The sequence below is a fragment of the Lonchura striata genome, chromosome 3 (genome assembly GCF_050655825.1).
Source record: "Lonchura striata isolate lonStrDom1 chromosome 3, ASM5065582v1, whole genome shotgun sequence".
Taxonomy (NCBI): Eukaryota; Metazoa; Chordata; class Aves; order Passeriformes; family Estrildidae; genus Lonchura; species Lonchura striata.
The window spans coordinates 99,157,501-99,173,362 of record NC_140705.1 but is presented as its reverse complement, the minus strand read 5'-3'; the positions used below and the strand labels follow the sequence as shown (position 1 = coordinate 99,173,362).

At 36.0% G+C, this 15,862-nt stretch overlaps 1 protein-coding gene across 4 annotated transcripts in view; it reads left to right on the top strand.

The window, feature by feature from the left end:
• CAMKMT (calmodulin-lysine N-methyltransferase) overlaps positions 1-15,862 on the top strand; it is a 208,971-nt gene that overhangs the window by 185,846 nt on the left and 7,263 nt on the right. For all 4 annotated transcript variants that reach the window (XM_085575956.1, XM_085575955.1, XM_031504266.3 and 1 more), the window contains 3 exons: positions 2,819-2,893; positions 9,945-10,008; positions 15,438-15,569. In XM_085575956.1, coding sequence (XP_085432082.1) covers positions 2,819-2,893; positions 9,945-10,008; positions 15,438-15,569 — 271 coding nt within the window. The remainder of the gene's footprint in view (positions 1-2,818; positions 2,894-9,944; positions 10,009-15,437; positions 15,570-15,862) is intronic.

The following is a 15,862-nucleotide window of genomic DNA, read 5'->3' as shown; positions in this document are numbered from 1 at the left end:
GATTTTTCTGTACTTTGTAGTCAGGAATTGCATTTGGATTACAAATTATTTTTGGCCAGTTGATGGTATTTATATAAGTCCTAAGGCTGAATCACTGTTTTCATTAGCACTAGAACTCAGAATAGCTGATTCAGAACCAGGCTGATTCTGACATTAGTGTTAACGACGGAATTGTGCTGACTCTGAGCAGAATTGATTCTGATTCCCAGATATGCAGGGAATATAAAGCAGACATGTCTGCTTTACAGGTGCAGTGCAGATGTTCAAAGGCAGCTCCTGCAAATCTGTGGAAGCAGGTAACAGTGTAGGTAGGGAGCCCTGGGTAAGCTACTGGAGCTTTTTTGGAGGTTGCAACCAGTACTGCATTTCACATCCCTGGCTGTGCCTCCTTTGCTAGTCACGCTTGCACTTAGCTAAAGATAGCATGGATAAATATATACAGCCTGTACTTCCATCTCTCCCACCAGTGTGCACACATCCTGAGTCAGACCAGAATGAGTCTCACTAGTGTTTATTGTTTTTACAAATTATATTTACATAGTTTACATGGTGATTTCCCTGCAGGAATAAAGATTTTCCTGTACTTTTGGAAAATATATGGCAAAGTTCATTTTGAATTGGTAAATTTTTCATTGGCTTTTACATAATTATGATATCTTCATGAATGCAGCTGTACTGAAGCTAGAGATCAAAAGCAGCCCTTGTAGTAGGTCAGAAAAAGGGAGAAAAAGGGAGAAAGATTGGCTTATGGATGGATGTGGTGCCCTTAGCTTCCTCCTTTTAACAATACCGATGTCGGTCATGTTGCACTATTGCTCATGCCCCTGGAAACTTCTCAGTTCCATACTTTGCTCAGCACTTTGGTTTATGAGCTTTTACCTCCTGACACAAACTCCTCTGTGCCTACAGTAGGTGTGCACAAAAAATACTGTGTTTCAGGTGCCCAGCAGAAACCTGACAGAAATGTGAGGGAGGGTGGTTGGGTTTGGATTTGATTTTTTTGCAGGAGAAGGCACCTATGCTTCCTTCTCAACTGCATATGTGAAAGATAGTAAACACATGGGTTAAGAAAATCATAATTCAAATATCTATACTGGTACTGATCAGATCTCTGTTTCTGTAGCAATGAGAACCGAAGGTGGCCTTTTAAGGCTCACAGTTCTTCTACCAATTTCCAGTTCTGCTTCAGGCTTCTTAAAGTATTAGAGTGCGTGCTTTAAACCCACAAAACTTACCTTTACCTAATTTTCACCATTCTAACCTAAGTTTCCACGGAAACAGGGTTGAAAAAGCCGCTGGTAGCCAGCAGGCAGCCAGCAGCTGAGAGTGAGAACTCTCCTTTGTCACTTTCCACTACTGGATGCCTGCTGCGTGCCAGTGTGCAAAGCTACCTAGGCTTCTAAAATCTGGATTACTTTCAATTTGAGGGGGAAAAATTAAATTAATCTACTCTTTTCTGTCTTTGGATTGTCACAGTAAATTCCAGGAGGGCAAATGCGCTAATGAGTCCTGATCTGTTCGGTTATGTTGAGCCCCACACAATCAAAGCTTTGCCAACCAACTGGGCCTCTCCTTTCATAATTTCCATGTTTTAAAATCATTCTGTCTCAAATTTTGTGTCTGTGAACATGTACATGCATATTTTGGTACCTTAATTCTTTATGTGTCTATTTATCTACATAATTATGAGCTTTTTTTTGCATACAGCATAGTCAATGTACAAAATTCCTTTTTTTCTTGGATACTTAAGGAACATTTCTGAATGAACACATTATAAACTGATCCTCGGTTAAATATTAGGAGTAGGCTATGAATGGAGATGGCTTTTAACCAGAAGTAGATTATAGCTGCAGGAAGACTAAAGGGTCTATTTGGTCAAGACTCATACGAAACTGAGATAAGCATGCACAACCTGACAAGATCAGATTAGACCCTTCCCCCACAAATGTTTCTCCCATAAATATTTATCTACTTTCTATTATAAATAACCAGGAAATGAAAAAGGATAGATTCCTTTTTTTTTTTTTTTTTAATAGCCTACAAATAGAAATGCAGCTTCAAATGTTTGGGGTAATGATATTTAAAGTATGCCGTAAATTCCAATACGGGTTGCTATTTTTTAGATGGGAGTAAAGTACTGAAATTCCTTATGGCAGCTACATAAATCAGCAGCATTTATAAACAAAGAAGAACTTTGTACATATGTGAATTTTTGCCTACTACTGGGTGTCTTAGAATTAAATAGTTTATCACCTATGAGGGAATAGGTGTTGACAGTCAGCACTGCTGTATTTTTAAGCTTGCCGGAGACAACATTACTGGCATTGAAGTTAAGCCTGTCTCTCCTCCCTCCGGCCCAAGTGAATGCTCACTTCATCAATGAGAAACACAACTGAATTGCCTGCCAGATGTAACAGAGATCCATAAAATCACATCTATTTTGCAGATTTGTGCTTCATTCAGATTGTCAATACTTTGACTTCACTTCCTCATGCAGTAATGTTAAGGGGTAAAAAACTGAAGCTGTGCATGTGCCACTAATTCAGAAATGCATTTTTGTTGGTGAACCACTGATCATCATATGAGTGGAATGCCTTTCTGCTGTAGTGAAAAATAGCTCTTTAGCTTTGAGATTTATAACCTTAAAAATGTACAGAATAAGATTTTTGCATTCATCTTTGAAAGTAATGAGTTTGCACTTCTTTAAACACTTCTGTGTCACATAAGAATAATATTAATACTTTAAAAATTTCAAGATGAAAAATATAAGTCCTTTTTTTTTTTTTTTTTTCTTTTTTTGAATCTTTTTTTCCTCTAGCATTTTACGATGGGATAATGAGACAGATGTCTCTCAACTGGAAGGACATTTTGACATTGTTATGTGTGCTGACTGGTAAGTACATAAAAATCATAAAACTCACGTTAGAAAAATAGCTTTGCTGGAGTAATTGTACTGTGCTGCTTGCTGATGGCTAAGCAAAGTCAACAAATGAAGCACAAAGCCACCTTAACCTCAACAAATTAATATTCATCTCCATGTGACAGTTATAAGGTAGTCTTCTATCACACAGTAACTTCTACCACATTATTTCCCAAAGATTGATTTTGAGAAGCATTTCCATTTTCTGGAATTGCCTCTGTTTCATGCTTGACGTATCAGTAAATGGACGACTTAGGCAAATTGCAAATAATTATGGCTCAGTGAGGAACAGTCTGGAGAAAAGGGAGTTTATCAACACAAACAGCTCAATTAGCTTACTTCTTAGAAAAGATCTGACTATTGATATAAGGGGATATATTTTTTGCTCCCTGGAAAATCTTTCCAGGGAAAAAGACATTTTCAAACCCTTTTTTCCACCCTCACCACATTCTGTCCATAAATCTATTTGACATTAATATTTGGAGGTATAGGCTTTATATTATTTACACAGGCACATGTTCATTACAAGATAATTTATAGTAAGAAAAATAAGAGTACAACACAATTTATGAAAAGGTAGATACATGTAGCAATATGGTATCTTGTTTAATAATTTATGCAAGTAGATTTAGTTATTGACACAACCCTTTTCTGATACTGCATTTGTGGGATTGTGATGTTCTGTATTTGCTGCGTGCTAGCTTTCAAAATGGTACATTACTAATTATTTGTGTTACATAAATGTAGACAGTGTGTAAAACAAAAAGTTCTGCAAATTTTATTTAGGAGAACAGATATTTTTAAACCAATCTGTCTTTCCTTCATGGATATTTGCTCTTGACCCATTAAATATCCAAAATAAACTAAAAAAAAGCTGTCTATGTTTTGTGGCATGTAACTATTGTGAGAGGTGAAGTTCTGAAAGCAGAGGCTTCCTAGAACTGTTCAGTTCAGCAAATTTATATATCTTACCTAGAAACAGTTAAAGGCAAGGGAAGTACAAAGCTGTCTATTGTTTTTGTAAACAATGTTCTTTTAAAATGTCTTCTTCTATTCCTCTAAAGCTTTTGTTTTTCTTTCATATTATGCTATTAAAGCAAACTCTTCTAATTTCACAAAGTTATTGGTTTTGTATAGCTCTGGAGAAAATGTGTTTAGTGATCTTTTGCCTTTTTCTAACACCTATTTATTCTCAGAATGCAACAGTGCTTTGTTTCTCTTAGCATTTAATTTCAGAAAAGTTCTTTGTTCCCAAAAAGGACAGAGGAGGGTTTCTAACTAATCGCTGATAATGTGCCTCAGAAATGCATCATCTGATTAAAATAAGGAGCTAAACAACACCATATGATTTCAGCAAGTAATTTACTAAATGCCTTCCTCACCAAATATTAGAATGGATACTCCAGGTTTCATTGCACAGATGAAGTTAATGCTGGACAGGATTAGATCAGATTAAGTATGAAAGTCAGATCAGAGTGCTGGCGGACATGAGCAGGAGGGCAGCAGTCTTCTCGGAGGCTTAGACAAGGCTCACATATGGATGTTCTCCAGATTATGTGGGTGAAGCAAGGTCTTGCCAAGAGATTTAGAGTTAAATTTGTTCTTCACACAAATATCAAAACAACCTGGCTGTGCTGTCTCTTGTATTCTTGATACTCACACCATGTCATCCTATTTGTGCTGGGAGTACAGCAGAGTGGAGCGAGACTTAAGTTGTTTTTTTCAGTAATATTCTGGCCTAATACCCCTCCCAGTCTGTTTGGAAATAGTGTCGTTTCTTTAGGAAACAAAGAATCAGACATGACAGGTAAAATACATAATGCATTTGCAATCCCTGCATTTTGTACATTTATTTTGAAGCACTTAAGATGCAGGTAAGTGTATATAAATATTTATAGATTTCTAAAAAATAAATAGAAATGTGCAGTTTAGTTAAGGAATGTGCGTTTCTTCACAGATTATTTCTATTTTCTTATTTAAGTGCTCATAGATACGTGTATGGCTTAATAAACATGAAAATCCCTTTATTGTTTGTTTCTTTTAGAAATAATTCTTTTAGTTATGGACACTAGGTTTACTGGTACATGAAAAAGCTGAGGAAAGAAATGTTCCATGCTTTATCGAACTCAAATCTTCTTTTCATTTTCATGTATTTCTCTTCAGCGATATAGAATCGGTTTGAGAACTGTTGGCAGAATTTTTGCTCTCTGAATTGTTTGGGCTGCCACTGAGGAGGGAAAAAAGATCCCTTTTCTTCTAGCTTCTCAGCTGAAACCTGAAGTATGCAGTGATAAAAAACAGATAGAATAGATTGCATTTAGTTTAACACCATCATATAGCTCATTATCAGTCAATAAAATCCGAGATTAGAACAGAGAACTAGAAAGAAAAAAAATCTGAATTCAAATATTAGGTACATGGATAAAATTTTATTGAAGTATTTCCAGCAAGGGTGATATTGTCTGATTCTCTGAATAGCTAACCAGTGGTACTGCTTGATCCCATTTACATGAAAACAAGCTCTATTCATAAACATCTTCCAAATCCACATGGAGATTCAAATAAAAATGTACATGATTACAGCAAGCAGCAATATGTTTATATTCATATATTTACATTCAGACTTTCATAAACCTTGTGTGCAGGAGTGGAAAATAAGTTATTTCCCAGAACAAACAGTCTATTAGTTAACAGCTAAATTTAGTATCTCAGCTAGATTATAAAATAAATAAGAGGCAAACTATGAAAGTCAGTCATTATTTAACCATTCAGGATGTTGACAATAAAATAGTTTCATGGTTCAGCAGTTCCAAAATAATTTTTTAAATGTCAACTATTAGATACAAATAAGTTTAAAAAATCAATATGAGGCTACACCTGTAAGAAGGACAGAATAAAAAAAATTATGGAATATGGAAATAATGGAATCTTTAAAACATATCCATCTATCTCATATTTTTCAGGGGGAATTTTAAGGCCAAATGAGGGCTGTCGGAATTTTTCATTTTCATTTGACCTACACCTATAGATATAAAATTATACAGGGGCTGGAATTGTGAGTTTGAATAGAGAAGGAGAAATCACAGGTGCCTGGTTGGACAGGCCAAGCTGAAGACTCTTCCAAAGCTCTTGAGAGCCTCATATTTCTGATTATTTAAATAGTGTACATACTCTTCTTTATTGGGGAAAAAAATTCTGAGATTTTTAATCCAAAGAGAGAGTAAAGGCCAGTAGGACTGAGACAATAAAAAACTTTATCTTTCACATTATTGTGAAGCAAGTTTTCACAAATAATTTGATGTAGAGGCAATATAAGTTTTAGAACTCCATATTGTTTTGGAAATATGTAATGTCCTACTATATTTACTTGGAATGATTATATTCTTAGAGTTTGGCATAAGTATACATGCATAAGTATTCACATAACAGAGGCCAGGGGGAGCTATCCCACATTACTTTCACTGCTGAGATTTTTGCTGAAGTCACGGGGAGTTGTGGCTTTGCCAGGAATGTAGAACTGAACTTAAAGTATTCTTTAAATACCTTAAAATATGTCAATTTTGTCTTCATTAGTTTATTTCACTTATTATAAGGAGATCTTTTTGCAGGAATGCAGTAAGATCTCTGTCTGTCCATTTTAGGCCTGATTTCTGGCACATACTTTCAAGTGTGTTGGAAACTGATGACATGGGAATAAGAGTCTTTTTAATTTACACCACCCATGTAGTTGAAAGTGAACAAAAAGTAAATTACTTTATACATTAGACACTACATATGAATGTAATATTATCTGAAGTAAGCTCACCTGTAAACTCAACTCTTTTACCAATGGCAGAGCATGCAAAAAACCAAAAAGCTCAAATCATAGCCTATAAAATATATTTCCCTTGTTACAAGGCAGAAGATAAAAGGATATTAGCATGAAACAAGCTAAGAATCTACTAGTTTTTTTTTACATTTCTTTCCTTGTGTCTTGCTATTGCTTCTCTGCAGTTTTGGTATAAACTTTCATTTTGGCTTTAATTGCAATTTAAAATTTTGATAAAAGAGTAAGAGAGTAGAGAGATGACAATGTTCATGCCTGCTTGTTCATCCAGATTTCACAGATTAAGAGCATTGTCTAAACAAAGGCCAAATCGTCAACTGTGTTCTCACCTTTCTATTGCTGTGATTTGAAACTTCCTTGCTGACCCAAGAAAACCTCGCTATTCCTGTCCTAAGCTACATAAACATGAAAGTAAAGTAACACTAAAGTAATGGCAAGCTTAAGCCACATTTGAATTGAGGTGTGAGAACTCTGTGTGAGGGGTTTAGAACAATGCATTATTTAATTTTACTGAGCTGTTCACAGAATGACTGAATTGTTTAGGTTAGAAGGGACCTCTGGAGATCATCAAGTCTAACCTGCCTGCCAAGGCAGGGTCACCTAGGAACTCACATGTTGTGAGCTTTGAAGGATGTTCTCAGAGACATTTTCAGTATGCTGTGGTAATATTTAGTCATACAATTCTACTGGTAAGAAAAACTGCGTGACTAAATCTCCTTGTGTGGGCCAAATCCTATGTTGTTCCTGTCTGCAGCACGGATTATCTAATGCTTTCTTCAGGATTTTCCTCATTTAAGGCATCCCCCGACTCAGAGGGAGGATAGAGATGTTCCCTGGAGTCATTGCATTGCAGTAGCTTTGCTTCCAGTCTTCTCTGCTCCTTCTGGTCGGAGTACATGGGTCACAGAGCAGCAGTTTGGAAACCACAGAGAGCCACCAGTATGAGAAACATTTCTCAATTGGAGTAGGTCATGTTCCCAGGGACAGGCCTCTTGGAGGGCAGGACAACTTGGGGCAACTGTCTCAGGTTATCTGGGTTTCCTAAGCTAAGGCAGATAAGAGTCTACCTCCTGTGCCACCAAAATATCAATTGGGGTTAGACAGAAAAAAATTTAAGTTCTCAGACACTCAGCTTTTGGTAAAGACCTGAAGTTCTCATTGTAAATGAACAAGATTGGTAGCAGCAATTGTGCCCCTATCACACTGAAAAAAAAAAAAAAAAAAAGAGAGAATGGTATTCAGGGGATTTTAACACTGCTAAGCTACCCCAAGATTGTGTTTCTACTACACTGCAATAATAAAAATATTATAAATGCACTTTTCATTCAGAATGTGCTTCTGTTTACATAGGATCCCAGGAAGTCTTAAATGTGTGCATGCTTGCAATGTTTCATGTTGGAAAAATTAATTACTTTTCACTATTCTTTTGGGAGAGGAATCATGTATTCCACTTCTTCTGCAGGTGGTTAAGTTCCCAGTGGTGTCTTACAACATCTATCTGTATAGGGATCAACATGAGGTGAATGTCATTAAAACACCCGAGAGACATCAGAGATGCTTTTCAAATTAATTAAATTCAAGCTCACGTGTTTTCAATAAAGTTCTTCCAGGTAGATAAATCAAGGCTGAGGGGTTGTCATGTCAGTTGCTCAAGTTTAAATTTTCTTGGAAGCCAGGCTATCAGGAATATTGAGGAGAAATTCAGAAGATCATACTTCTGTATTAGATGTTCTTCAACATATATAGGTTTGCTGAATGTTCTTCAACATATATAGATACCCATTCTACCATATTTTCTCAACAGTGTGAGGTTCTGCCAGTTTTTATTAATGAAGTATGGTCACTTGCAAGTTTGTTTTGTTTTGTTTTGTTGTTTGTTCCAGAGTAGCAAAAATTCACAGTTCTTGCACAGCTGCTCCACTCTATGGTATACGATACAGTATTCTCCTTGGTAGCTGTGGAGTGTCCTTACCTAAACATTCACACATCTTCTGTTCTTGATGAAAGGCCTGTCGATGGCAGACTACTTTTTTCACTTCAGTGTTTCCATATATTCTTTATATTGTTTTAGAATTTCAAACCTGGAAAAAAAATTTACCCACATCTCTTCAGAAAAGAAGTTTGAGAATAAAAGTGAGGGGAGTATATTAAAAACACATAGAGAATGGACAAAATGCCACGTGGTATGAAACTTGAATTTGACACAAGGTGGAAAGCAGTTTTATTACAGAGAAAATGTGGGGGGAAGAAAAAAAAAAGAAGAAAAAAATCACATTATCTGTGGCCTGCTTGATAGAGTTTCTTATCTGAATCACCAATATAAATGCAGCCCACAGTAGTAAGGACTGAAAGGCATCAGTTGCTATCAGATGGTTGTTCACTAACCATTGTAAATGCACTCATCCACAGTAACTACATGTCCACAAATATCTAGTCAAGAGTGATTGGCACCCTGGCTGCCACTATTAGTATATACATTAAGGTACTGAGGGGCATGAAGAATGAATTATCCCCTCAAATCATGAGGTAATCACACCAAAATAGGGCTGAGCGTGTTGGCAACATTGCATGGGAAAATTGACTCTGCTGCTATCCTTGCGGGACCCATGCTGGAGATGAAGGGTTGCACTCTTGAGAGATGACAACTCTGTACAATCTGGGCCATTGTATTTCAACAGCATTGGAGAGAGGGAGGAGGTAGGGTCTTGTAAATCTCTATAGGCATAGCTAGAGATAGACGTAGAAATATAGCAAATATGTATCATAGGTAAGAATTAATGCTGGATCTGTGAAGGTAGAAGGGAAAAAATATCCTTAATAGTAACACCTGAAATACAATAGAAAATATTTTTTAAAAACTCCATTTTAGCATTTTACATATACATGTAAAATGCTAAAAATGCTTTTTATGCTGATCCTCATTTCTGATACAGTATTACTATAATAGCTAGTGTGTATGATTGGTGAATTTCAGCTCTATAAGGAATTGTTTCATGCTGATAATTTTAGTTTACATTGTATTTCATTTTATATCTTTTTAAATGTTAAAAGTACCTGAACTGCATGGAAATGTCGACCACAGTTTCTCTTTTACAGCATTGTGTAAACACATGTAATTAGCCTTGTACTTATCTGCATTAGTATCATTAGAATTGAAAACCCATTTTAATCTGGATTCTGTTCTCTTCTCAATGTCAGTCTGTTTCTGGACCGGTACAGAGCTAGCCTTGTTGATGCAATAAAGAGATTACTCCAACCCAGTGTAAGTATGTTTCTATTTTCTCCTGAACACTGGCTTCAGAATAATTAGTCTGTGCACAATGATTGAGAGAGTAATGGAATGGCAGGATTAATGTCATGTAATACTTTAATACTTATTATGTCCAACTTCAATTGAGTCTTCTAATCTATCAGATTCTTTCCTAATCATAAACTAGGAAACTTCTTATACTTGGCCTTCTGATAAGGAACACAGTGGGTAGTAAAATAAATGAAACCGCTTCAAAGATAGCGTCAGATTATTTTTATCAAAGCGTTTCTCAAGTATTTTCCTTTGATAATAATGTCTTCATATTAAAGTAAAATACGATATTGAAAGTTTTTATGTTGGCTTCTGTCATTTTTAATCCCTTCAATTGTAACCTTTGTCATTGTGTATTTATTTATTATGAAAGAATTTTTTTTTCCTTTTCATTTATAGTTATATAAAATGAACAAATCGCTTATATGTATACAGTGGCTTAAAACATTTTTCCATTAAGTAAGCCCTGTGTTTACATGTTTTATACCTTAGAAAATAATGAAATTATGCTCTTCATAAAATGATTACATGTTCTACATGAGTGTCACTCAAGAGATATTTTATCAATTTAAATCTGTTGGGCTGTTTAATCAGAGAGACTTGCAGGCAAAAAACTCTGTTACATGCATATAGAAAAAATATATATCTTCTCAATTTTTTAAAAAAGGGAAGATATCAAAAGAAGAAAAGGAGAAAACATTAAATAATTGCTCTAAGTAGGATTTTGAAACAGAAATTTTATCATTCATGTTTAACATCCAAATCTTCCAATAAGGTAAACTTTCAATTTGAAAACAAAACATTTCATGCTAGCAGTGTATTTCCAAACTTTATTTAAAATTTGTAATACTTTTGTACTTTTTGTACAAAAGATTTGCTCTGTAAAAGGAATAGCAGACCCAAGCGTGCAAAGGTTTAAGAACCCGAGTCATTTTAGTTCTGTAAGTAATCCCATTCTTTGCTTAGATTGATCAGGTTTCTATTCCTGGTTCCATCATAGACTTTCCTGACTGACCTAAGGCAAGTTACTTAAGACTGAATTATTTTAATGAGCTGTGGGGCAAGGCTGCCAGGAAGACAGGAGAAATGTAGCCACCCTGAGGAAAAGATTACCCAGATATTTCTGTCAGTGACAGTAAGAAGAGGTTAAGCAGCTCCTGCTCAGTGTGATGCATTCTGACTTACATGATGTACCAACAGTTGTCAAACTGCAATAATTTCGGGGACCACAGGTGATCTGGAACACAAAGAAGATCCCAGTTTAAAAAAAATATTTTTCAACCCACATCAATGTTAGCAACTGGTTCTTCAGGTATTCCCATATGCTGCTCTATTGGCTTCATGAAAGGACACTGGGGGAGAGCAAGAGTGGAAGAGAAGTGTGTAAGAGGTGCCCTGGTAACTGTGGAATTTAAGGCTGACTTTAAGCCAAACCTGGCTTGACTCTTTAACTCCAATCAGCAAATTCAAATTCAGAACATGCCTTTGTATTTCAGAGCTACACTCTTTTGTGAATGTTGATAGAGTAAAGGGAGATGGCTTTTTGTTGCCTGTCTTCCTCGTCGTGTTTGCTTCTGCACATTGTGATCTATAGCATAGTCAGCTATAGATAATAACCTAGCACTTATTTACTGTGCATTTTAGGCACAGCAAATGGTTCATATTTCTTATCAGCAAAACTAACTTAAGAAATTCATGCTCCATGCAGGAATTTCTCTGGCAGAGTTTTGGACCTCTATCCAAAGTGTATTTTTTAACTAAATTCAGTTGCCTAATCCACTTTATGAATGGCTATATGGATCGATATCCAGTTATGGCATGACCTTGCAAATTATTGTAATTTATAACTTAAGAGGACAGCAGACTATTGTATGGGATGGGAGCTGGGAGTACAGACACCTGAAATGAGCTCTCTTGTCCAAAAAAGACGTGTTCAGCAGAGATGCCTTCAAGCATATGCCTTCATGGTTTCAAAGACACAAATAAAAACATATGCTCATTCAAGATCCCAAAACATGTAGTCATAAGTGTGAAATTGTTACCAATTTCACTGCTCTTGCTAACCTGTATAAATCTAAGCATAATGTCAGAGGGCACTTTACTAAATGGCACTATACTTAGGCTTTTAAAGGACAAATAAATCAATAGTGAATTTATTTTCCAGTTGCAATATTTAAGAATAGTTTATGAACATTCGTTTATGTCCAAGCTAAGGCATGAACTTCTTTTATTAAGTTCACTCTTCTACATTAATTATTTTGTCTCAAATTTAGACTTTCCTTTTTGGAAATACTTTGGTAAATTGATAAAATTGACATACCTAAATGCAAGTCATTTTTCAAATGTAACTAGGATACAACTAGTTTAGAAGAGTCCGGGGAAAATAATAACCAGCACTAGCAACAGAAAAAGTGGAGTAAACAGAGAATAACAGATCTCCTTGAAGGAGAGATTCAGAACAAATAATCTATTTCTACTGTTAATCAAGAATGTATCTGTGGTATTTCCTTTTTCAGTAAGGATGATATTTCTGGCTATTAGAATCCTTATGGCACAGAATTATGTATTTTGGTTAACTTTTTGTTTGCTTTTAAACAGTACTCTGATAATTTCAATCATCTGGTTCCTAGTATTGACCCCATGGACAGTTGTGTTGGCACAGGAAGAAATTCACAGAGAGAAATGAGCAGCTCACAGAGTTACTGAGGGCTGAAATTTCTATCTGAGTTTGTTACAGATGCAAATGTCACCTTTAAACCCATTCAAAGGATTAGACACAGAAATATTACATCAAACAAATTTATCCTGGATGGCTGTATTTTAATTCTCTCAACCTATTTGACTTCATTTGCCAACATTTAGGGGATTTTTATATCATTAAAATTTACTTTTAATTTCAATCTCAGAATAAGCATTTGTTTGTTTGCATACCTCCCTAATTAAGAACAGTTTTTTATCAAGGCTTTGATTCTTGTATGGCCTATCCATTCAAAGTCCCTATGAAATCAATGGGGAGCTCAGCTGTTGAGCTGAGCTTAGTACCAGCAAATAAGACCACATTTAGTAATAATTGATGAGTAAAATGAGTCATAATCACATCCAAAATATGAATGACTGTCCCATTGTCTTACTCTAGCATTTTATTGACACTTCAAGCTATCAGAACTGGCATTTTCCTCTGGGTTTTGTTTTTTTTTTTTCCCCACAAGTTTACTGGAAATGTTTCTCCATCTGAGAAAAGGCCATTTTGAAATTTAAACATCATCCATTAAACATCATCCTAGGAGATACTTTGGAATTAGAATTAAACTTAGAAGAGTAGAATCAGGACACTGATTCTGTATTATATCCTGCATTAGGACACTGATTCTGTATTTCTCTTTCAAATTTAATTGAAAGTAGTCTTCAGAGAATATGAGAAGAAATGGCCGCATGGACTGCTGACTCCAGATGAGGCAAGGGAGTTGTGTGATGAGGCACACATCACAGTGTGTTCTGTGAGCACCTCATCAGAGCTGCTGGATCAGTGGCCAGTGTAGGTCTGTAGCCTCCAGCAGTCTCTATTCACAAGGTTTAGTCACTTCTGAATGTGGATCATTGATCAGTAAGCCCTGGATAAGGGACATTTTTCCCATTACAGTGATCATGAAAGTTGGGGTCTCCAGAGGAGCCTTGGCCTTCTTATGCCAGGAAAGGTTTCTGCAGAACATTCTGGGGAGCGTGAGATGGCAGCAGGAGGAGCAGGATCCTCAGCTGAAGGCTCCCTTTGCTGCCCACTTCTGTCTGATGACATTAAAGCATGCCAAGGATGTGAGGGAACCGACTGTGAATTTCCTGTGTTTAATGTTTTTCATCCTGAGCTGAGCCTATATTCAGACCTAGCATTTACATAAGCAATTCCAGGGCCTTCGGTGGGAGTTACACCCCTTTGCACCTCTTATTTTGCCACAGATTTAAAGCTACAGCTACACAAATGAACAGAAGTTTAGTTGGTTTGGATATTGCCCTAAGATTCCTTTGTGCTTTAATTTCCCACGAGAAAGATGAAGGTAACAGCATTTCCCTGTCTCACCGAGCTGTTGTGAGAATAAATATAGTGTTGTGGTGTTAATGGTTGGAATCTTGTAAGTAATTAGCACCATAGGTACTGACATAGCATTTTTATTGCTGCCTCACTGTGCATTGTCTCAGTGTTCCTGTGCATGTGTGAGACACAGACTGGTTCCCTATTCTCCTCACTAAGTGTCTGTGTCAGCATTGTAACTTTCCAGCATTCCTATTGAAATTCTCTGTACTGATGGCTCTTTTCCTGTGGTTTACAGATTGCATTTTCTCAAGCTAAATGTACTCCCACAGTGTCTAATCCTTTCACAACTTTTCCAGATGCCCCAAAATGTTTTTTGTCTCTTTACTTGATTACAGCACCTCACAAATTAATCTTAGATCTCATTAACATGGAAGTTAAATGGAGGAACTTAGAGTAAACTTTGTGGCTCCCCTCAGTGTGATATGCTGTTGGCTGATACTAACCTTTGTTTACAGCTCTTCAGCCACTTTTCATTCCATGTGGCAGAACACAGTATTCAGCCAATTAGAATTAATTCTGCAAATAAGACTTCAAGAGATGCTCTACCAAGTAGGTTAGGTTTTGGGCAAGTACTTTGCACAGAGTGTCTAAAATCTATAAGTTCAAGGTACAGTCATTTGTGTTTTCTTAAATACAGAAGGCTGAACAAAAAATTAGGTAATGGACCATAATGTAATGCCTAGGCATCATAAATGGCCTGATCATCTTGCAAGAACCAGAATGAGTATTCAGGAACATTAATTCTTTATTTAAATGCAATTTACCTATTTAAGGTCAAATTTAGTTGCACTGCTCAGGTAGTTTAAAATATCTTCTAAAACTTAATGTTTGGGTCTGATTTGCCTGCCATTTTGCCTGGTTTTATACTGTTGTAATTACACTGACAGGAAATGGGAGGTACTCTTCTATGTGTGAGGGAGGAAAAAAGAAAATCATTATTTACAGTCTTTGCATGGTCATGAGCTAACAAATGGATTTTTCATTGAGTGTATGTTCTGTATGCTTTTTCTGTGTTTTATTTTGGTAATCCATAGACACCATTATTATATGAAAAGAAGCAGATGTGTTGCAGTTGACAGTTTTCTAAAGAAAATATTTATTTATTACTTTCTGGATTGCATTTGTTTAATCACAGAAATCTTGCAAATTTTGAACAATTATTTGTGTTACCATATTTTAGTATTTTAACAAGAGAACAATTGACTTTCCCAGCTTGAGCATATTAAAAGCTTAGTCAGATGTATGCTATATCTGGTTCCCTTCCAGTTTTAAAAATGTATAAATTCTCTTTTTAATGTTCCAGGGAAAAGCAATGGTATTTGCTCCACTCCGAGGGAATACTTTAAACCAGTTTTGCAATCTAGCTGAAAAAGCTGGTTTCTCTATCCAAAGACATGAAAATTATGATGAACACATTTCGAACTTCCACTCCAAGGTTAGTTTTCTGCTTGTGTTAGATAACACTTTAATCCGCATTGCATTTTGAAGAGATCATGGTCCTTTTGGCAGGTAACCTAAATGTTTGATTAAAGTACTCCTTAGGTGTGCTGTTTCTGAACAGCTATTTTTGTATCTGATTATTTTGTGTGGTAGAGCCATCCTTTATCTCTGCATGTCTAGAAGAGTTTTGCAGAAGCGTCTCCTGTTTACCCTTTTCATTCATAGAAATCTAATTTATGAGAGTCTTTTCTTGTTGTTGTTAGCTGCCTATAAATATACAGCACAGAA